The 21,976-nt window shown below is 42.2% G+C and overlaps 1 protein-coding gene across 1 annotated transcript; it reads left to right on the top strand.

Moving 5' to 3' along the window:
- The first annotated feature begins 1,361 nt into the window (after window positions 1-1,361).
- CCDC77 (coiled-coil domain containing 77) lies at window positions 1,362-21,076 on the top strand. Its single transcript, XM_063134428.1, has 12 exons — window positions 1,362-1,378; window positions 2,899-2,954; window positions 4,891-5,107; window positions 7,685-7,827; window positions 10,340-10,436; window positions 12,782-12,854; window positions 13,094-13,182; window positions 15,821-15,969; window positions 17,223-17,616; window positions 18,858-18,983; window positions 19,112-19,264; window positions 20,248-21,076. Exons 2-12 carry the CDS (start codon window positions 2,908-2,910, stop codon window positions 20,395-20,397), a joined length of 1,638 nt encoding a protein of 545 aa, XP_062990498.1. The 5' UTR covers window positions 1,362-1,378; window positions 2,899-2,907; the 3' UTR covers window positions 20,398-21,076.
- Window positions 21,077-21,976: the final 900 nt, after the last annotated feature.

Here is a 21,976-nt window from a genome sequence, read left to right as displayed (position 1 = left end):
CTTTGCATTGTTTAGTTAAGGTAGTGGAATGGTCCTGTAAGGTACTTTCTAGCTCACTTTCCCAAAGAAAATTTAGCTTTTTAAGCCAAGGTGCTCAAGAGAAAGCAACATGATAAGGAGTATGAACAACAAAGTCTTGTGGCATCTTAAAAATAGCACTATCCTCTACATTTTACTCAGAAATAAGCACCATCTATCTAAAGTTCTTTGTAGGCTGCCTTTAAGGATTCAACCCTTTCAAGTTGGCATACAAGATAAAAACCATACAAACTGAATAATTTTTTTAAAAAAAATCCATAAAAACATATTTCAATAAAATCCGTAACAGAGATTGCCAATTTAAAATCAATAAAACAAAACTTAGCAATAAAAGCCAATGGTCCAGGTTTAAGGTGATTCTCCAGCAAGAAAAAGTGGGTCTTCAGAGTTTTCCTGAAGACCAGCAAAGAGGTCTGATGAACCCCTGATCAAAGTTGATTCCAATGGTGTGCAGCCACCACTGAGAAGAACCTCTCCCTTATACTCACCAACCTAACATCCTTGGACAGATAAGAAGGACCTCTGTAGATGACCGCAAAGTGCGGGCAGGCTGGTACCAGAGAAGGCAGTCCTTTAAGTAGCTTGGGCTGAAACCATTTAAGGGTGCAATCTTATGGGATATGCCCTGGGTATTCATAACACTCTGCATTTTAGCTAGATGGCCGATTTCTCCCATCTAGCAGAGGCTTTGGGGAGGGAAAGAGGCTGGGGATACCTTGTAGCCCCACATTCCCAGTCCCCTCCCCTGGTAACACCCCCATTCACCTTCTAAATAACCCATGGTCAGTCTTATGAATTCTATGGATTAAAATCCCACAGTGGGCTGTTGTGTCATGCAAACCGTCCCATTGTGCTCAATGTGTGTTACAGGTAAAGAGTTCATAAGACTGCAATACCGCAGCACTTTTACTCCCAGGTAAGAATGCAATAATAATAATAATAATAATAATAATAATAATAATAATAATAATAATAATAATAATAATAATAATTTTATTTTATTTTAAGATACCAGGCAACCCAAGTGAAGGCAATTTGGCGGTTTAGTTATTCTCACTAATCCCGTCTTTGTTTTCATGTTCGTGATGATGGCCTTGAAAAAACTTTCACAGCTCCCAAGATGTTTACCCACTCATTGTTTTCACGTTGGGACTTCATTTCCCAACGAACTTTTAAAAGGGAAGCTGGATGGATAGATAGAGAGTTGTGATTGGATACAAAGTCTGATCTCATTTGTCACGTTCTTCGCGATTGGAGGATTCTCACCGCCTTGCGCTTGATTTTTGGTTTTTCCGTTGAGACCAGCACTAGCAGCAGCGCGAACGGGGGAGTTACAGCGGTTAGTGGGCACGCTGAGGGAAAACGGGGAGTGAGGGATGCAGACAAAGCAGAGTGCAGACTGCTCGCCCTGGGGGTTGAGACTGAGGCGGGTCTCCGGGGATTGCACGGAGTTCTCCTAGGCGGGCAAGGGAGGAAACAGTTCCTGATAATCATTTATTTAAAAATTTAAACCAGTGGGGTTAGCGGCGCAAGCCTTCTTTCTCTCCCCGCCGCCCCAGGAAACAAATGCATATTTTGCAACCAATCCTTATACTAAGCTGGTGTGGGGGAGACCAGTGTAGGGTTGGTAGCCAGCAATGTGGTATAGCCCAGAGAATGTTGGCTGTGGGAAGAATTGGGTTCAAAATTCACCTCACCTGCAGAGTGACCCTGGGCCAGTCGGGGTCTCCCAGCCCAATCAACCCCACAGGGATGTTGTGGGGAGAAAAAAGGGAATCATGTATGCTCTCGCTTCTTGCCTGTTAAGAACCCTTCATGAGTATCTGTGATGAGCAACCAGTTGGATTGTACCCAATGTTATTTTAATTTCGAGTAGACCCGTTGAAATGAATGGAGTAAGGTAGATAGCCACTGGATGCAACCTATTGCTATTACTTACTCATCACTCCCCATAATTTAAGCCCCCTTTCCAGCATGCTCTCATGTGCCAAAACGTTTTACCCTCGCCCCAAATTCTGTCTGCTTTATATATCCCTGCCACCTTTTCCAAAGACTAACGTGAATTCATCCTTTTCCTTTGGCTGTAAATCTTGGTAAATTGCAGATTATGTGCCTTCCACAGTATTTCATACCTCTGCTGCTAATTTGAATGTGATGGGGGAAGGGAATGATGATTGAGGCATGCAGGAGAAGCCATTGGCCCCTTTGCCTCCCTAAAAGCATTCTTTCCTAGTCCTGAATAGATGTGGAATATGGTTGGGATGCCTCGCTGCTGCATGGGTGGTCACACACACACTGCAAAGACCCGTGGCCTTTAAGTTTGTGAGCTCTAAAGTTAAAGGGGCCTCTCTATTTTGTCTTGTCCATTCTCACAACAACCCTGTGAAGTAAAAAACAAAAAAGTTAGTGCTTTGGGCCAGTGGCTATTTGTGTCAATGTGCTCTTCCTCTTTATTATCACTTCACGTGTTCCAGGTTGAGACCTGGCATTGAAATGTTTTGATAAGACCCAGGGACATCTGACAAACTATTTTGAAAGTGGACTATGAGAAAGAAGTAGCTGTATGTGTCAGTGGGTTACAGTACATTGGAGGATCAGCCAAGCTGAACCGGTGGGAACTAAACAAAACCCAAATCTGCCCACATAGCTTGAATGCTAAATCTGAAAATGAAATACTTACTTGACCTGTGAAGTAAAAGTTCTTACTATGAAATACTTTATGCTTGAAGCTGGGTAGCAGGGAGGTAAGATATTGATGGAAGAGTGGTATAGAAAATGGAATTGCAAATAGGCCTAAGAGATCTTAGAATCTAAGAAATCTGTTTCTTTTATCAAATAGTGTATTTGACTTTCCTGCAGGTGGCAGGAATGAGAACCATGATGTCTTCTCCAAAAACACCCCCTGCCTCCAAAAGGTAAGCCAGAGAACTAGCTGCCAGTTTCACATGGCTTTGTTAGTTCCCTCTTCATTTGCCTTCTGGGATGGTGTGTTCGAACTAGGCGGATCACATTCCTTATATTCGTTTGCTGTTCATTTGGAATGTCTTTTAACAATTTCATTTTCCACAGCATATCATTGTTGCTGCAGAAGTTCTTGCCAACTTCTTAAAATATTCCAGCTATCTTTACTTCAAGACCCTCTGTCATTCCACTCTTTAGAAATCCATGAGTGTATCGTTGTAGGCTCAAAACGGGGGCATTCAAGTGAAAAGTTGCACACAAGCAGGAACACATTACACCAGTACTCCAGTGTATGCTCCAACTTCCTACAGCATCCTAGGCAAATTTCAGAGGACTTTTATATTATATAAAGCTCTAATCTGCTTGGTACCTCCCTATCTAGCTCCTTGGCTTCCTTCTTGCCTATATCCCCTTGTGGTATCTACCGTCAAGCGAAAGTGCCTTCTTGGTTGTGTCCTCCACATGCCAAGTCCAAATGATGAGAGATCATAAAGAGGCCTTTTGGTATCTCTTCTTCCAGATTTGGAACTCCTGTTTTCCAAAAGTTTTTTTTAAGGGGGAGAGGGACTCAGAACCAAAGCATTTTCAGGAAGCGAATGCATATTAAGGAGACCCTAGGGTTGTGTACCTCATGGTTTTTTGTTTGCTTGCTTTTAAAATGCATTAATTAATGCACAAGTGTGTCCATTTGGTTGAAGATACAGTCATCTTAAGTAGGGATGTGTGAATCAGTAAAACTCAAGCTTGCCAAAATTCTCCAAATTCCATCTCAAAGTCATTTTGACTGAAGTCTGAATCAGATTGTAAGCTTGGTTTTCTTTCTTTTCACTTGAAAATCCATGCATGTTTTCATCCACATTTTTCCAAATTTATGCATCTATTGTGCACCTCTTTGAAATGTACACATTCTTCTCCCATTGATTAAAGTGTATTTCTGTGCATTTTTTAAAAGTACACATTTTTCATGTGTGTTTTTGAAATGTAAGCATACGGTCAAATGAAATTCTTTTTGGTTCACGAATCACACTGCAAGTTCAGAAATGTAGGGACTTCAACAGGACATTACATCTGAGTTTGTTTTTATCCTGAAAATGGTGCAAACTAAGTAAATCATGATAAAAAAAATGAACTGAAATTAATTTCTTATACATCCCTAATCTTCAGCCACTGGGGTCAGGCATCCCTACCCAGCACATAGCTTTGCAGGCAATACAGTTTGCAGGCAATACTATTCTAAGGGGAGGATACTGGGCTGCGGGACAGAGTTATATGACTGCTCCCTCCCCCCCCCTTTCCGCTATGGAGCAGCTCTGCCTCCACAGGGGAATGGAGTTGACAAACCCTTCCAGCATTTTCTGTCACTAGGGGGAGACCTCCCTAGCCAGTCCATAGTTTTGTAGTCGATTCAGTTTGAAATTCGGAGAGATTAGTAGGGTGAGCGACACAGTCATATGCCTGCTATCCCCCCACCCTCCGCGGCTGTGGGGCAGCCCCCCTAATTTGAACGGAATGGACAAATCCCTCCCATAGAGGGCTCTAGGGGTGCACTGTGGCAGGGCCCATGCCTAGGGGAGCTAGTGGGCAGGCATAATGTGTCCCCATCATTCAGATGGGGCAGGCATAATGTGTCCAACTCTGGCAGCTGCAGAAGTTTTCTTGTAACCTTTGCTGTATCAATGTAAAGGCTCTTCTCACCCATGTGAAGCCAGGCCCATTCACCAGTATTTAAATAAAATTTCAATTCAGAACCAGATTTGTTGTCCTGCATGAAACTGTACATAGCCTGTCTTTTTTATCTTGTTGCTTGTTATTGTACAAGTGCTGTGGTTTGACAGGTTTTAGGATTTTAGTAACTTAACTGTTCTTGATGTGTTCAACCCTACCGCTCAGATCAACCACCAACCGTGGCTCACCCAAATGTGCAAGCTCCCCATCTCCTCAGCGGAATGATTCTACTCCTCTTCCATCAATCAACGAGCGTCTGGCCTACCTCCGTCCCTCCCGGGAACTGCTAGAGTACTACCGAAAAAAGATTGCAGAATTTGATGAAGAGCATGAGGAGCTGGTCAAAAGGCTGGAGAAATACAAAGCAACGTATGATGAGCAGGTAGGAAAAAGAAGCAATTATCCAGCCAGAAATGAGTTTAATAAGTTTCATATTTTGAATGAGGTTTTATTTTATTTTATTATTTAGCGTATTTATACCCTGCTCCTCAGCCGAAAAAAGGCTCTTGGAGAGGCTTACAATTAGTTAGCAAAAAATTAGTACTTGCTCACTTGCTTTATTTTTCTCTTCTTGCAAACTGGGTATTTACCATCTTGAATTTTCTGGGGAAATCCAAGTGTTCCATTTTAAATTACTAAAATGAGTAAATATTATGCTAGAATGTTGTAACTTAGTCCATAGTCTTTCTCTTGATATTGTATCAAAGGCAGATTTAAGGTCTATAAAAGCAACAAACAGACCATTTCCATAAGAATTCATATATTTTTCTGCCAGATGGTTTAGGACTAAACAATGGTCAAGAGTTGATCTGCCCTTCCTAAACCCGGCTTGTTCTTCTCCCAGGGTATTTTCCTCTTCTATCCAAGTGTTGAGCCTTGTATTTAAGTAACTGGCATACAGCTTCCCCACAACTGACAGTAAATTAATAGGCCTATAATTGGATGGATCCTCCCTGTCACCTTTTTAAAATATTGGTATCACAACAGCCTCCAACCGTTCTGAGGGGAGCTGTCCAGAGTTGTTAATATGTGTAAAAAGCTTGGCTAGAAGGGGAGCCCACCAATCTAGCTTGGCCTTCAGGATTTCAGAGGTTATTAAATCTAATCCTGGGGCCTTTCCTGGTTTAAGACATTTAATTAAAGTCTTTATTTCAAGTGGGGAAACTGGGTCCCATTTTGGTAGGTAATTTGGTTCCAGAGAAGAAAGTTTTTCAATTGACTGCTCCCTAGAGTCCATAAAATTTTTGGAGAAATGGCTCTCCCAAATGTCAGCTGAAATATTACAGGTAATTGAGCCTGAAGCATCACCCAAGGCATCAGTGACCAGTGTCCAAAATAATTTGGGTTTGTTATTTAATGAAGAATCTATCAGAGCCTTCCACCCTAGTTGCACTGCTTCCCTCTTCTTTTGAGCTAGCAGTGTCTTATAGTATTTTTTAATCAGATAATATTGATGGGGTAGAACAGCCTGATTTTCCTTTCTGTATTGATTGTATACATCTCTCAGATTTTTTTTACTACTTGGCATTCCTTGTCAAACCACTTGGGAGGGCTCTTCTTCAAGACATTTCTCGGGGCAGGTTGTTTCCGGCTTAGGGCAGATTTCAGAATAGATACCAATGTGGAGTAATTGTTTAAGACAGATGTAATTTCAGTGGCCCCTATGATTGAGTTTTTCAATTCTTCACCCACTGTAGAGTTTAGGAGGCCAGTGATTTTAATATTTATTGCTTCAGACCAATAAACTCTCTGGTACCTAAGAATTAGATCTGAATCTCTGTACTGGTAATTGGAAGCAATGTGTACAGAAACAGATAATAATAGGGTGAGATTGAGAGGTAGATGATCACTTTCAATCCTATTTCCAACAGAAAACTCCTTAATCATGCTTGATAAACAAGAGGAAAGCAACACATAGTCAACAACACTACTACCACGTCCGGAGGCAAAAGTGTATTCTGCACAGTGGTCAAAGGAATGGTTTCCATTCAGAATTGTGAGGGCGAGGCGGCCCACCATTTCTGTCAGGCATATACCACCATAATTAACTTTGGGATCTTTTGAACTTCTGTTATAGCTAAAAACATAATTCTCATTATCATGTGTCCCCCATAAACAAGATGAAAAAAGTGCCTTATTATTAGGACCAATTCTAGCATTAAAATCCCCCATTAAAATGAGGTAAGCCCTTGGAAATTTTGATTGTAGATCTGTTATATAGCTTTCCAAGTCTTCCCAGACCTTTTTGGTACAGATATTGAAAATCTATATCTTTAATCCGTTGTTCTACTATGGATTTTACCAAGATTACTCTGTAATCCAAGTGTTCCATTTTAAATTACTAAAATGAGTAAATACTAGTTGTCTGGGGCCTGGCTGTGGTTGCCAGATCCACCTTGGTTGCCAGATCCACTTGATGCTGCTTCCTCCATTGGGGAAATGGCAAATGAAGCCACGTTGGAGGGAGCAGGACCCGAAGCTCTGCGCCATCACTGATCTATGACCCCTCTCTTAATGCAGTAAATGAAAGAGGAGGCTGGAAAGTGTTGTAGCTAGTTGAGCGTTTCACCAAGGCGGCTGAGAGGATTGAAGGTGTGATGATCAGGAAGAGATTTGGAGGGAGGTAATAATTGAAATGGTGCTAAGAGAGGCATAGACATAGAAAATCTGCTCACAAGCTACAAGGATTTGCACTGCAGCGTTGAGGTCTAGAAAAGAATTCGCAGCACCCAGCTGCTGAGAGTAAAGGTGCAGAGAATTCCCAACATTTCTTCTCTTGCAATCTGCCAGAACTAGATTATGTCTAACCTTCATAAAAGTCAGTAAAAACTAGCATTCCTCTTGAAAGTTGCCAAGGTTTTGAGATGGGACAAGGTAATCAATGAGGAAAAATATCTCTGTCCTGCCTTTGCTTTAACTGCCAGGTGATCAATAATGTGCTTCCCATTTCTCCACGCAGCACAAATTGCAGTGGGAAATGCGTCAGCGGGAAGAAGAAATTGCAGAGCTGCAGAAGGCTTTGAGTGACATGCAGGTTTACCTCTTCCAGGAGAGAGAGCACGTGCTGCGCCTTTATGCTGAGAATGATCGGCTGAAAATCAGGTCTGCGGTTTGGGTGGAATAATAGAAAAACCTTCTCCCCATCTCTAGGTGTAAGTCAGATGCTAGCAAATAATCTTTTAACAGTACAGTGAGGACCTGAAGATGCTGGGAGCGATGGGTTTGGAATGTGTTTGTGTGGTTTTGGGGGTGGTATGGACAAAGGTGGGGTGTGTGCAAATAGACTGCAGAGGGGAGCAGTGTGCTTGTCCTTATCTCTGTATTTTATTGACCTGGGGAGAGAATTGAAATAATGCTCCGTCACACATGAAGAAATCTGCAGGGAGGAACATGATGCTTACTCCAAATCCCAAAGTGAAGCCAGGGTGATGTGTTACCCTCCATTCCCTTCTACTGTTGTCTTTCACTGAATTACTGTGCTAGGATATGAAGAGAAGCTATCCAGTTGTCGTGGGACTTGAGGGTGTTATTTGCATATGCACACTTTTCTTGACATTCCTCTAGCATAGAATTCTAGTATACAGGATTAGCATAAGATGAAGAATATGAACAAGGTTTTGGGATCCTTTACTTCCTAATATATAACATGAAAATACCTCCATGTCAGCCCATGCATGTTGAATTTTATTCCCCTTGCTTGATTCCTGCCAGTGATAACTTAGAATCAGTTCTGACATAAGTTAACTAAAGCTGAATTACGCCAGCCTTGTTTGGTCATAGATAGTCACACATGTGTGACAGATTGTCACACATCGAGACATCTGTTTGTTCCAGCAAAACCTCAAATTCACTGTGATGTTCATTTTTGTATTTAATGATACTGAGCTAGATAATAAGATAGGCTCCCAAACTGTGGTTTGACTTGATAACGAACATTTGCTTATGTTCCCCAGTGGCTCCTTTTTGCCAGCACCTTTGAATCTAGCAGCAGGATATAAGTGACAAAAATAAATACATCCAACCTGGGTGAGAGAGAAACATGTTTGGTATAGATTTACGATTAAATGTAGTTGTTGTCTTTAGGTTAGGAGTTTCTGTTTTTTAACCCAAACTGAACATATTTGAGCATTATTCTCTAGCTCCACATAGTTTTACAAACTTTAAGGGTGCAATCTTATCCCAGTGTTCATAAGCTTCCAAACTTGGAGGCTTACGGGCATCCAGTGCAGAGCAGTAGGTGATCTTCACCTCCATGCTCTTCCTGCTCTGCATTTTAGTTAGATGGGCATTTTCACCTGTCTAGCCAGGGTGTTGCGGAGGAGAAGGAGGAGGAAGAAAGGAGGCTGGAGAGGCCTGGGGATGCTTCCTATGCCAGTCCCCTCCCCCCACCCCCGCTTTTCAACCTTGGAGAGGCAGTTGGTGGGTTCTCTCTGTGGTGGCTGTGATGGGGTGGGGGAATGTGGATTCTTGGATGTGAGGTTGGAGCAGGGTCTCCAGCCTCAGATCCAGGAATCTGAAATATCCCATGGTTCCCCAGATGCTGTTTAGAAGCCATACGATTGCACCCTCCGTGCCTTATACAGGAGATGTAGTCCAGGTGTTTGTTTTTGTTCACCTTGCCATATCCCTTTTTATTATTCCATGTTGGTAGATACTTGTAAAAGTAACTTCAGAATGATTAAGGGTGCAATCCTATTTAATGTAGGACTTTTTTATGTCTAAGCAACTCCCTTTTTGGCTGGAGAATGATGGGATTTGCAGGACTTTTTTTCTGTCTAAACATGCATAAGATTGACTCCTAAGACAGTTCAGTAGTAATATATGAGTCAAAGGGAGAATACCTGACCATTTCTGCTATATGTATGTCTTAGCATTAAAATGGACACACTTCAGATTATTTGGAGGAAACACCACTACACCTCCTGACAATACAGGTGTTTCCTTAAAAATAATGTCAAAAACCGTCCTGACGTTGGACAGTTTCTGCTATGTAAAATCACTTCTTCATAAGCCAAAAATGAACTTTCTTTGTAAGCAGGTGGGATTTTATTGTCTTGCTAATACTGCCTCCTGGGGGTTATGGTTGGAGAAGCAAATCAAGTAGGAAGGAGCTACCGTATTTCTTCGATTGTAAGATGCCATCGATTGTATGACGCACACTAATTTCAGTACCACCAACAGAAAAAAAAAACCTATGATACACCCGCGATTCTAAGACGCACCCCATTTTTAGAAATGTTTATATGGGGGGAAAAGTGCATCTTAGAATCGAAGAAATAGGGTACTATAGTCTCCATAACTCTTTGTAGAATAGATGCAACTTCTACTGTGTGTGTGTGTGTGAGAGAGAGAGAGAGCTAAAGTCTTTAGAAAAGGAGATTGTATTAGAAATATTTGTGTTTCCTGGCCTTTTATTAGCCGGAACCTTATCATAAGATCTTATGCAGCAGTCAGCTTCTACAGGAAAGAGCCTCACCAGTATATGCGAACAGGGGATGTGCTTCCTGCTTGTCAAATGTTAGCTGAGCTTCCACTAGTCAACATTTAAAACAGGGTACACCAATGGGTGCACTTGGAAGCAGAAACAAGTCACCTTCCTTTCAATGGATTCCAGGGAGTTGGAAGACAGAAAGAAGATCCAGCACCTTTTGGCTTTAGTGGGAACAGACAGTGGCGAAATTACCTATTTTCACAAGGAACCACCTCACAAGGTAAATGTATTTCAGTTAACCTATAGACAATTTTTTATGTAGAGAGCAATCCTATGGTCCCAGGTAAGCATCCAAGGGAGCATAGGGTTCTTCAGAGTCTCTCTGAAGCTGTAGACGGTGCTACAACCTTGGAAGGGGGACTTCAGAATCTGATCCCTCCTCCCGCCCCTTTGCAGCCCCTACAGAAGGAACTGAGCCTGCTGTTTCCTGAGCTCACAAATGTGGACTCGGAGGGAGGAAAAAGGGGATGTTCCAGTGGGAGGGGCCAGAATACAAGAAATCCAGTGGCTTCTTCAGCCTCAGCCTAGCCCCCTCCAACATGTATCTTCTAAGATGGGCTCAAAGGCCTGTCTAAAGGGGGGGATGTAAAACAGTACAGAAAGATGACAATAGCCTCCGTTCCCTCGTCCTGCCAACATACATCCAGGCAGGACATTGGATATTTGGGAGCCTTCAAGATCAGAGACTTCCATCTAGTGAAGGCACAATCCATAGGATTGCTCCCATGGTTATTTATTTTTAATCTCTCTATATTGCCTTTCTGAGATATAAATGGCACTGGATATGTTGCCAGTGGTGGTTCACAAAGTAGATTAAGAACACAATCCTAAGCATGTTTAGACAGGAAGAAGTCATACAACTCCCAGCATGCACGCACACCCACCCCACAGCCAGCATTCCAGAGGGGTAGCCATGATAGTCTGTTGCAGCAAAAGCAACTGGGTATCCATGTCAATTCATTGGAGTAAAAGGCTTATCTAGGACAGCCTTCTCCAATCGGGTGCTCTCCAGATGTGTTGGACTATGACTCGCATTATCTGTAGCCAAAATTATCATTGGCTTCATGCCATTGGTTGGGGGAGGCTGATCTGAGCAAAGAAGTCATTTTATTAAGGGTTTCTTCAAACTCTCTATGGCCTAATTTGCATGACACAATAGCCCACCATAGCTTAATTTACCCGCCATGTTGTGCTGGGCTTGCCGTGGCTTGTTGTGCTGTGCAGACCAAGGCGACAGCGGTTGTTTGAGGGTTAGACAACCATGAAATAACCCATGGCTTGTTTTAGGGGTATTTGAGAGTTGTCTGACCCTCAAACAACCCTGCTGTCTGGGTTCACACAACTCGACAACCCATGGCAAGCTGGGCACTCACAGGCACCATGCAAAATTGAGATCCATACGAATACAAAATTGAGTTCCATACGAATACCCCTGCAGGTAAATTAAGCCATGATGGTCTATCATGTCATGCGAGCCATGTCATTGAAAATTATTTCAGCGGGCTACCTACTGCTGATGGTTTAAGGCAGCCTTCTCTCAATGTCACGTCCTGTAGATGTCTTGAATTACAACTCCCATCATCCCAATCAGCACAGTCATTTATAGGAATTGTAGCTGTAGTACACACATCTTCAAGGTGCCACGTTGGGGAAGGCTGGTTTAGGATGTTTTAAAAAAATAAGCCTACCATGATGAAAAAGATACTTGTGCCTTTCTCTTATTTGGAACACATTTACTTGGTTATTTCCGCAGCATTTTTTTAGAAATGTGCAGATGCGCAATGGATGTGTTTCTAGTTGTAAGGGTTACATTGGCAGATCAAGAGCCACAACCTTAAACTTTTGCATTTACTGAAAAAGAACACAGCAAAGTTGATAGTTCTGCTGAGTTATTACTGTTTGAAGATTTCTTAAGTGTTTGAGCAGGCTTCATTTGGACATGCTATCATACAACTCTACTTGCTACATAATGTTGTGGGCAGGGATTGTCAAGAAATACTTTTGTAAGCCGCCATGAGAGCCTTTTTTGGCTGAATGGCGGCATAAAAATCCTTAAATAAATAAATAAATAAATAAATAATGATGGGGAGTGGAGAACTTACTGATCCATTTCCTAATTCTCTGCCTCTCTGAGTTCTATACTTCCTAAAGGCATCCAGGAAGATCTGACAATGTTCGCTTTGAAATCAACAAGCACAAGCCAAACTTAAATTGTTTAAGCTGCAACTCTGGGGCTCGTTAGTGACTTAATGAGCATTACAAATCTCTGTGCCGTAATAGGGAGCTACAAATGTTTGCACAATTATAACACCGAGATTCAGGCCTGAGCAATGCCGTGCTAAGGCAGCAACTTTTAGGGCCCAGTGTGCAGCTGTAGTAGAAACAGAAGAACAGCATTTAACTGTATTTTATGTATTCTGTTATGCCTTTGTATTCCTTTAAAATTACTTTCCCTCAGAGGTTTTCTGTTTGTTTGCACGCTCGCTTGGCAGTGTATTGCTTCTAATGTCTATCTTGAAAACAGAGGCAGAGCAGAAAATGACCAAACTGTTTTGGTTCTTATAGGTCACTATACCTCAAAGGCTAACCAAGAGCAGAGATTCACATACTCGAAGTGATAAGCACACTTTAAAAACAGGTAATGGGGAAAATAAAAATTGTCTCTAGCAAAGGATGCAGCTAAAGCATTAGAATACCATGAGTGCATGTGGAAAAGATGTTAGTTTACATGCCTGTTTCTTGTGATACTCCGTACAGTGATGATTGATGGGTTAACATGAGGTTCCCTTTGGCCTAGGACATTAATTTCTTTCAAGGTAGTCAAGTGAAAGGAGTGGCGTAGCTTTTTTAACAATTCAAGTTTTATTTCTGCTTTAGGTATTAAAAACTCTGCCTCAAAACCAAAGGGAGAGAAACCAGAAAGTGGAGATAGATACCAAAGAGATGATCAAACATTCTTATTACAGGTAACCGACAGCCATGTGCGGGTTTGCACAACTTGGGCCTCTGTTTCCTTTTTATTTCTTAAATCAAAGAGCTCCTTCTCTATGAAACACCAACTTTGCTGGGGGTGGGGATGGTTCATTTAGCTTTCTAGGCACGCTGCTACTATTGAAATCTGTGGAACTTCAATTCAGGGTAAAAAAAATACTTAGGTCCATAATACCCACTGTTTTCCTTCCCCCAATATGTCTCTATTAGACAGAGTAAATTCCTTCTGTGAATTTACTTAAGATAATTTATTTTAGGATCCAAGCCAATAGGTATATTATTAACCCATTACTTCCCAGAGAATCAAAGACAAGAGGCTGAATGCTTTGTTTGGGATGACTGACAGTAATAGTAAATTAGGCAAGCCTGTAATATTTGCCTTTCGGGTCCTTGCTCTAGGCATCTTGAAATTATACTGTACACTTATATCTGACCCCACTCTCTTTCTCTTTGCCTTTGATCTTCTCACACTCAATTTTACTTTGATTTCTGTGTTAAGTGCTCAGAGCTCTGCCTCAAAGCCAGCAGTGAAAGGAGAGAAGCCAGAAAGGGTAGAGAAGAGTTGTCTGTTCTATCTTGGACTTCAAACAAATGCAATATGTATTTAGGATGGTTCATTCTGCCAACACTCTTTTATATATCTCACTCACACACACACACACTTATAAACCAATATAGCTGGACTATTTCAGATAACCCATTAACAATTCATTTACATGGTGATAAGCCAATGTATTTGAAATGCAAGGAAAGCTGCCAAAGGGTAAATAGCTTCAAATAACCAGCTTGTCATATGACAGTTCATGGACTGGGAATGGTGTGGTCATTGAATTAGTTTAGGAACCTGCCGACAGAGTTCACTGATGTTCTTGAAGACGACTTCAGCAAAAGTGATAGTCAGCCTGGCCAGCCCTACTATGAAGCAGGAGGATGCGGATGCGGATGCAGCAGGCAGTGGAGTATGGGGAGAGCTGTGCTCTCCCTCTCCAAAGGGTCTGCTGCTTCTTGGTCCTGCCAGTTGTTTGTATGGCTGGCCAGCAGGCCCAAGAAGTGGCCACTTGCTCGCCCGTGTGCCTCTTGCTTACCCAAAGTGTAAGCTGGCAGATGAGATGGGAGGGGTGATAGCGGCAGCCTGCCTTGGGCTGGGCCTGATAGTCAGAGTTAAGCTACGTCATTTCTTTTGTATTGTGGTGGTTGGCTGTTCTGATCATTCAGTCTCTGAAAGTTTTTTGATTGCCACTTTTACTGAAAAACCAGCGTAGGTGGGCATGCAGGTTATTAGACAGCTTCCTTTCCTGGCAAATGTGCAAATCTTCCAGCTGAATAAGAAGACTGAACAGAAATCTAAAGCCTATATGAAAGAAAGAAAGAAAGAAAGAAAGAAAGAAAGAAAGAAAGAAAGAAAGAAATCCTTTTGACATTCTTTTGACATTACAGAAATCCAGTATCAAACAATACCTTATTAGGATCTTGCAACCTCATTTTTTATCAAAAGGTTACCATCACCATCTTACAACAAAGATACATGGAGAAAACTCAGAATTACTATGCTGGCATGGACTAAGGTCCATCTAGTTCAGCAGCAAGTATTCCACTGTGGCTAAACAAGAAATGGCAGGGAGGTTCACTAGCAGAGCATGAGGCCGATTTTTCCATTATTGCTCCCAGCATCTGGCTATTGAAAGAGAAGACCTAAGAACATGGAAACTGAATTTCTTAATATTATGGCTAAAATTCAGTGATACAGTTATCCTCTGAGTTCTCTATCCAGTCTTTTTAAAGATCTGTTTTTGTTCATGACCATCATGATATACAGTGGCACACATGCATAGTGTTTAAAAAACAAACAAACTTGGTTTTCTGGCTTTATTATAAACCTGCTATGGGTTGATTTTACCACCACCACTTGGCTTGCTTCTTTTATAGTCTAATGGGAGTGGCCAAATATTTCTTAACACCAAAAGCGGGGAAAGTATGAAAATTATTGTTATTGAAATGAAAGCAATATCCTTTGTGGCTGATGGACTTCCCCTGATGTGACCATTCCCATGCTGACTTCTTAAACTGTTGGATTTAAGCAATCATTTTGGCATGATAGCACTCTTCAAATACTTAAAAGGTTGTCACACAGAGGAGGGCCAGGATCTCTTCTCGATCTTCCCAGAGTGCAGGACACGGAATAATGGGCTCAAGTTAAAGAAAGCCAGATTCCAGCTGGACATCAGGAAAAACTTCCTGACTGTTAGAGCAGTACTACAATGGAATCAGTTACCTAGGGAGGTTGTGGTCTCTCCCACACTAGAGGCCTTCAAGAGGCAGCTGGACAAGCATCTGTCAGGGATGCTTTAGGGTGGATTCCTGCATTGAGCAGAGGGTTGGACTCGATGGCCTTGTAGGCCCCTTCCAACTCTGCTATTCTATGATAATGTCTATGATAATCTCAAAGTATGACTGCATAAAGCCATCTCAAACAGGCTGTGTGATGCCACCATAGGTACTTCTCTAAATCAGAAACTAGTAATATCTAAAAACCACAGGAAAAATAAAGCAGAGAAATGTTAACTGTTCTGCAAGAGGAAGCATCGTTCACCCTGACATTCTGTGTTGATCCAGGTGGAAGCTCTTCAGGCTCAACTCGAAGAACAGACCAAGCTATCCAAGGAACAGATTGAAGCACTGCTTGAGGACAGACGAATCCGCATAGAAGAAGCCCAGGTCCAACATCAGAGGGATCAGGACAAGATCAAAGACCTTACCGAAAAGTAGGAATAACAAAAATGTGTCTTGCTTTGAATGGGAGCCCGGATGTATATCATATAAAAATAAACCCCATTGGAATGGAGAGAAGCGCTGGTCAACTTCATTATGCTTTTGTCTAGACTCATCCCGCAGCAGTAGTGATTTGATATGGAGAGAAGTCTTGGGGTACCTTACATCTCTAGAAGCAGGAATAAGGTGGCAAGAGAAGAAACACAAACATCATTCTCTAGACACTATACTACTAGCCAATTTGCACTATCCTACTTTGTGAATACGGACTAGAAGTCAATACAGATTGCCCAGGGAGCTCTGTTAACAGAGCATCAGGATTTTAATCTGATGGTCCATGGTTCGAGTTTCTGCCTGGGCATGCAAAGAAAGGGTGACTTTCTTTCTTATTCCCTCTGGGTGTTGCTTTTATTTTAAAGGGGCTCCATAGCTCAGTGGTAGAAGGTCCCTCGTTGCATGCATAGAAGGTCCCAAGTTCAATTCCCAGTATTCCCAATCAAAGGATTAGATATGAGAAAGACTTTTGCCTGGTAGCCCTGGAGTCCTATTGCCTATTGGAATAGACTGTACTGGACTAGATCATGGGTGGACAGACTTTAGGCTTGTAGGATCTGCTTGGTTTTTACTATAACCCCAAATTTCCTCAACTAAAGTCAGTCACAAAATAACAGCTCGGGTGGGGAAACGAATATACCCTACCAGTTAAGGAGCAGGGTGCCTCTGAGCACATGCTTGGCCCAGACATTTGTGATCAGAAACCAGAACCAAGTTCACGAGCCCTTGTATACAAATATCTGCTCCTGGTTTTCCCCAGGAATTCCTTTTCAGGGATATAATTTAAGGAGTAAAATGATTTTTAGTGGTTGCTGTTATTGGAAGTCAGAAACGTTTCCCAGTCTACTGCAAATTACCCAGAGATCTTCCGATAAATCCCAATCTACGCTCTGTCTTCCCTTTGACTTGGTAGATCTTGCTCCAGTATAAGACAGCATCATATTTTCAGGTCCCTCAGGGTAGTTCCATGTAGGCCCAAAGCCAGAACGCAACTCTCCAGTGACGAAGTTCTAGTATAGATATAAAGTTAGTTAAAATTGTATTAAACAGGATGCATGTTTTCTCTCCTGCAAACTCTGACCTGTGGAACTGTAAAGCCATTGCTTCCCTCTCTCCACCTTGGTTCACAAAGGGTTTAATGCAGGAACTGGGAAACAATTTGATTGCTAATTCATTGCAGTGCTTTCTCCAGATACCACAAAGCTCAAAACCTGCTGTACGAGAGCACCAGAGATTTTCTCCAGGTGAAGTTTGATGCTCGGGCAAATGAGAAATCCTGGATGGCAGAGAAGGACGTTCTGCTGAGGAAGCTGGACAAAAGCAAACCTGTGCCCAAACACAGCAGGGTTTGGCGGGGCCAGGAGGACCACGACAAAAGTCGGGACAGTGGTCAGAGCTGGCGGGACAGTAGCCCAGAACAACGAGAGAGTAGCCCAGACCAGTGGGATAGCAGCCCCTGTCAGCATAGTTTTGACAGGGGAGCACCTTCTGGCAGGAAGGTAGATGGTTTCAAGAAGAGGAGAGATGCCAAACCGATTTCTCGAGCAGAGCATGAATTTCATAAAGCACGTCGTGCAGAGATTAAGGTAACAGCAGCTGCTGTGATGTAACTGCCCATTTCTGTGGGCTCAGTAATATAATACCATGAAATTTCAACATCTGTGATGCTCCAGCACATTGATGTAGTGTTATGCTCTCCTGCTAATCACTGTCTTTTATTCCAGCATTAAGTTTTCTCTGCCTCTGTGCATACCCTCTTTTCTTCAGTCTTGTTATAATTTCTGTGTTCTACTCTCTTTGCATTGCTGGTTTTATGGGGCGTTTTAAGTTATAGAAAGACCAAAGGAGTTGGGTCTGTTTGGTTCAGAGGAAAGAGGTCCAAGGAGGATTGGGAATAGCCTTCGAAGGATTGCCTTGAAAAATATAAAGATCAGCTGTTTTCCTAATTTCGCAGGGAGAGGTCAGTGAGCTAAAATGGTGACTGGACAGCTAGAGGATGGAACACATCTAAGCATTAGAACAGGTTAGCCAAAGTTGTAGTAAAATCCTCATCAATGGATGTCTTTAAGCCCAGGTTAAATAACCATTTGGTTGGCTTAATTTAGGCAGGTTTAAGTCTTTAGATAGGAGAATAGACTGGAAAACCACTTAAAATCATTTCCAGCCATATATCAAAGAGTGCCAGTCAGTGGAGATTAGGGCATACAGTCTTTTCAAAAGAAAAACTTTAGGAGTCTCCCTTCTGGTAAGGGGTAAAATGGATGATGTCCCTTCCTGCTCTGGAGTTGTTTTCATCAGTGAACAGGATGGTTTCACCAATGGTTTCAAAGCTAAAACCACTCATAATTTTGAGAAGAAGCTTCTGCCTTGAACCACAGGGTACAAACGCCAGGCCTGGTTGGAACTCAAAGATTTGCTTTACAAACAATGCTTTTGCCTGCTCAGGAATTAAAATCCAGCTATGTTGGAATAACCACTATTGTCCGATTTGCTCTTGTTTTCTTGTCCAGTGCAACATACACAACACACTGAGCATACTTTAGTGCCCATTGATCGTTTGCTGCCTGTCCACAGTTATCTTTTTGCATCCTAAAGGAGTTGTAACTAGAACACCAACCTGGAATACTTAAGCCAACCTGGAATACTTAAGCCAACCACATAAAAAAGTACATGGTACACATCAGGGTAATCAATGTGACACCTAGCTTTGTCATGATATCGGCCACACGCAAGGAGGTCCAACTACCTTGGTACTTTTTGGAAAGGATGCTCTTGTGCATAAAACATCATGCATTTGGTAATCCCAAGCTTTTTATCTCTACTCCAGGGATTACAGGAGCAACTGATACAGGAGCAGCGGTTAGCAGACATGTATCGAGAGCAGTGTGTTTCCCTGGAAGAGCAGCTGGCTAAGATTCGGGAGGAAGGAGACGTAGGGCGAGAGATCTTCAAGGTAATACCTTTTACACAGGCTTTGCAGCCGCTTTAGCATGCTATGATCTCCACCTCCCAAGTTTTTATTGTAAGAGCTAAGTGTGGCACTCCCCACCTGCATTCCTGTGTTTGCTTTCATATTTGCAGGAACGCTCAGAAAAGATGGGGAAGCGCCTGCAGCTGATGACCCAGCGCTATGAGGCACTTGAAAAACGACGTGTCATGGAGGTGGAAGGCTTTAAGACTGACATTAAACAACTTCGGCAAAGGCTGAAAGACGTGGAGAGGCAACTTTTCAAGGTAATGGTTGAATATGTGTATCCAGAAATCCTCTGGATCAGAATTTCAAAATCCATGAAATCTAATTGGGTAAAAACCTTCTGTTGGAAAGAATAAACTGTTGGGGTCTGGCAACCCTCCTGAGCATTCCACAAACTGGGGGCAAGTACTGAAAAGGCCCCACTCCTAGTGGCTGCCCACCACATTTTCTTTGAAAATGACACCTGGACCAAGACCTCATGTGTTGAATGGGCAACTCAAGAGGGAACTTAATGGAAGGAGGTGGCCCTTAAGGCACAAATGAGCAGAAAGTAGATCTCCAGGTGTTTTGGACTTTGACTCCACTGCCAGCATTCCTTACCATTGGGACTTTTGGAAGTTGGAAGTCTGCCTGCCCCTGCCTTAAGGCACTCTGTTAACTGAGCTGTTTGAGGTTTAAAGGTTAAACTAGCACCTTCAATTTGGGATGGGGAAAATATTTTGGTTTGCATTTTAATGCAAACCTATCTAATTTGCACTTCTCAAACCAATGTGCAAACTGAAATGCAGTTATTCTGTATTTGCACGTATCCAAATTGCGTGATGCAGTTCTCCAGTCCAGAACATGTACAAAAATATGTATAGTAGTGAAAAGTTCACACAGAAATGCATGTATTGGTGAAAATAATGTACAAAAAGGCACTGTATTATGGGAAACTGCTTGTAAAAATGTATGTTAGGCAAATGTGTATACTAGGAGAAATGCATACAAATCTTTGTGTCTAAGCTGGAGGTAACTAGAGTATGGATGTCTGTGCTAAGATCTGGCTTTACCAGGAAGGATACAGGTACACTATCCTGTGGCTTCTTTTCTTGTTTGAGGGTTAGTGCACTGTTTAAAATAAAAAAAAATCATCCGCTCTAAATGAAAATTTGTTCAAAACTGCTGTCTGTATTCCTTTTTCATAAAACATCTAATTTCTTGCATTTCTATCTATCCTCCCATCCCTTTTTTCCCTTTCTAGGTGACAATGTCTGTGGGTCCAGACCAAGACCTTGCAATTCTGCATGAAGTTCGCCAGGGGAATAAGAGAACTAAAAAGATTCAAGGGGAACTGAAAAATTTGAAGTCAAAGATCTATGGCCTGGAAAATGAGCTACGCATTTGCTGTTAAGGATATGCCAAGTCAACACCAGTGATATAGATGGAGGCCATAGTTGTGACAGCTTTCTCAGATGTTTATTTTGTGACAGAACATTTAGCTTGCTGTAAATCTAAGACTTATACAGGATTGAAGGACCCCATTAAAGTGAATGTGAGATTTGGAAAGAAACTCCATTTACCCTTTTTTTCCCTTTCTTTGTTACACTTGTCCAGATTTGGCTTCCCCTTCTTGTGATGCCAGCTGATGCACACACTGGGCTAGACTCATTTGGTGACATTGTATGTTCTCAGAGAACTTACTTGCAGCCTCCAGGAACTCTTTCCATCTACTCTAAGAACGATTCGCTAGTGGATTGGGTAGCATTTGTGTCACTGGTTTATAATGGAGAGGGAAGTAGCCTCCATATGTCCCTCAGGAATTACTCTGTAAAGAAAGGTTGATGACCATCTGTATGAAAAGAAAAAGCTCTTATAGTATGCCATGTGCTAATTTGTGCTCTTAGGACAAAGTCCTAAGGACTGCACCCTTGCTCCTCCAAAGTCCACCAACTCAGAGGCTTCCAAGATTCCTGTGCCCTGCAAGGTGGAAGGAATGGCAATCTTTGCCTCATCATCCACCAATCTCCTATATTTTTGCCAGACAAGCTTTTCAGCCTATTTAGTGAGGGCATTTTGGAGGGGGAGGGAAGGAGACTAGATATCCTAGTCTTCTCCCCTCCACGCCCAGCAGAACACCTGGTGGGCGTGGTCAGTTTTCTGGTCAGTTTTCCAACCTCGGAGAGGCAGCCCACATGGTTCTTTCTATGCCAGCTGCGAGGGGCGGCTCTCAGACCCTTCCTTCAGAAGTTGGAGTGCTGTTTCCGACCTCTGAACTGGTTTTCCGAGCCATCCTATGGTTCCTGTAATGTTAGAATTGACATCAGCATTTTCTCTTGGTATTTCCAACTCTTTCTACCACCTCTGCAAGCAGTATAATAAACATTCATGCAGACTATCGCTTGCCGTTAACCAAAACGTTAACCTATCACTTCTCCATGGGAAGTGCTTCTGAATAGCAAACTTCATAGAAAGCAGTATGTCATGACAATTATATCAGTCTGCTTTGCTGTTGATAAGACATTGCAAGGCTGTGGCCAAACATGGCTTCCCTGTGCTTGCACATGCTATGAAATTGATGTATACAGCTGCCACATGGGATGATCTTCACACAGTTTTCACACTGTCTTATAAGGAAGTGCTTTATAACATTTCAAACAATCCTTAGTTTCATCAGATGCCTCTCCCTTTTGGAGTTTTATGATTCTTGTCTGGATATTTGGATAGCCATACCACAGTGTTGCCAAAGCATAGTGCTAGCCTGTACCTTTACACAGAGTTAAAGCTTAAATCACTGCAGGTTGCAAGCCTCTTAGAAACAAGGAGTCACTGTCTGTAAAGAAAAGCAATGATTTACAGTAAGCAAGAAGCTGAGAATGCAAAATAGCATGACAGCGAATCGAATTTTGTGTTTTGCCCTTAGAAATCTGACAAGGCAAAGAAGACTCAAGTAGATGAGACCAAAGGACCTGTTTGCACTGCAAATATAAATG

This window comes from Elgaria multicarinata, chromosome 9 (assembly GCF_023053635.1).
Source record: "Elgaria multicarinata webbii isolate HBS135686 ecotype San Diego chromosome 9, rElgMul1.1.pri, whole genome shotgun sequence".
Taxonomy (NCBI): Eukaryota; Metazoa; Chordata; class Lepidosauria; order Squamata; family Anguidae; genus Elgaria; species Elgaria multicarinata.
Note: the sequence above shows the minus strand (reverse complement) of the source record. Positions and strands in the feature narration are given on the sequence as shown.

What these genes read in the sequence shown, in the direction of transcription:
- CCDC77 (XM_063134428.1), top strand. Translation starts at nt 2,908, where the DNA reads ATGAGAACCATGATGTCTTCTCCAAAAACACCCCCTGCCTCCAAAAG. An exon ending in AAGCAACGTATGATGAGCAG is followed by an intron (nt 5,108 to 7,684) that starts GTAGGAAAAAGA and finishes TTCTCCACGCAG; the next exon opens with CACAAATTGCAGTGGGAAAT. An exon ending in ACAAGGAACCACCTCACAAG is followed by an intron (nt 10,437 to 12,781) that starts GTAAATGTATTT and finishes TGGTTCTTATAG; the next exon opens with GTCACTATACCTCAAAGGCT.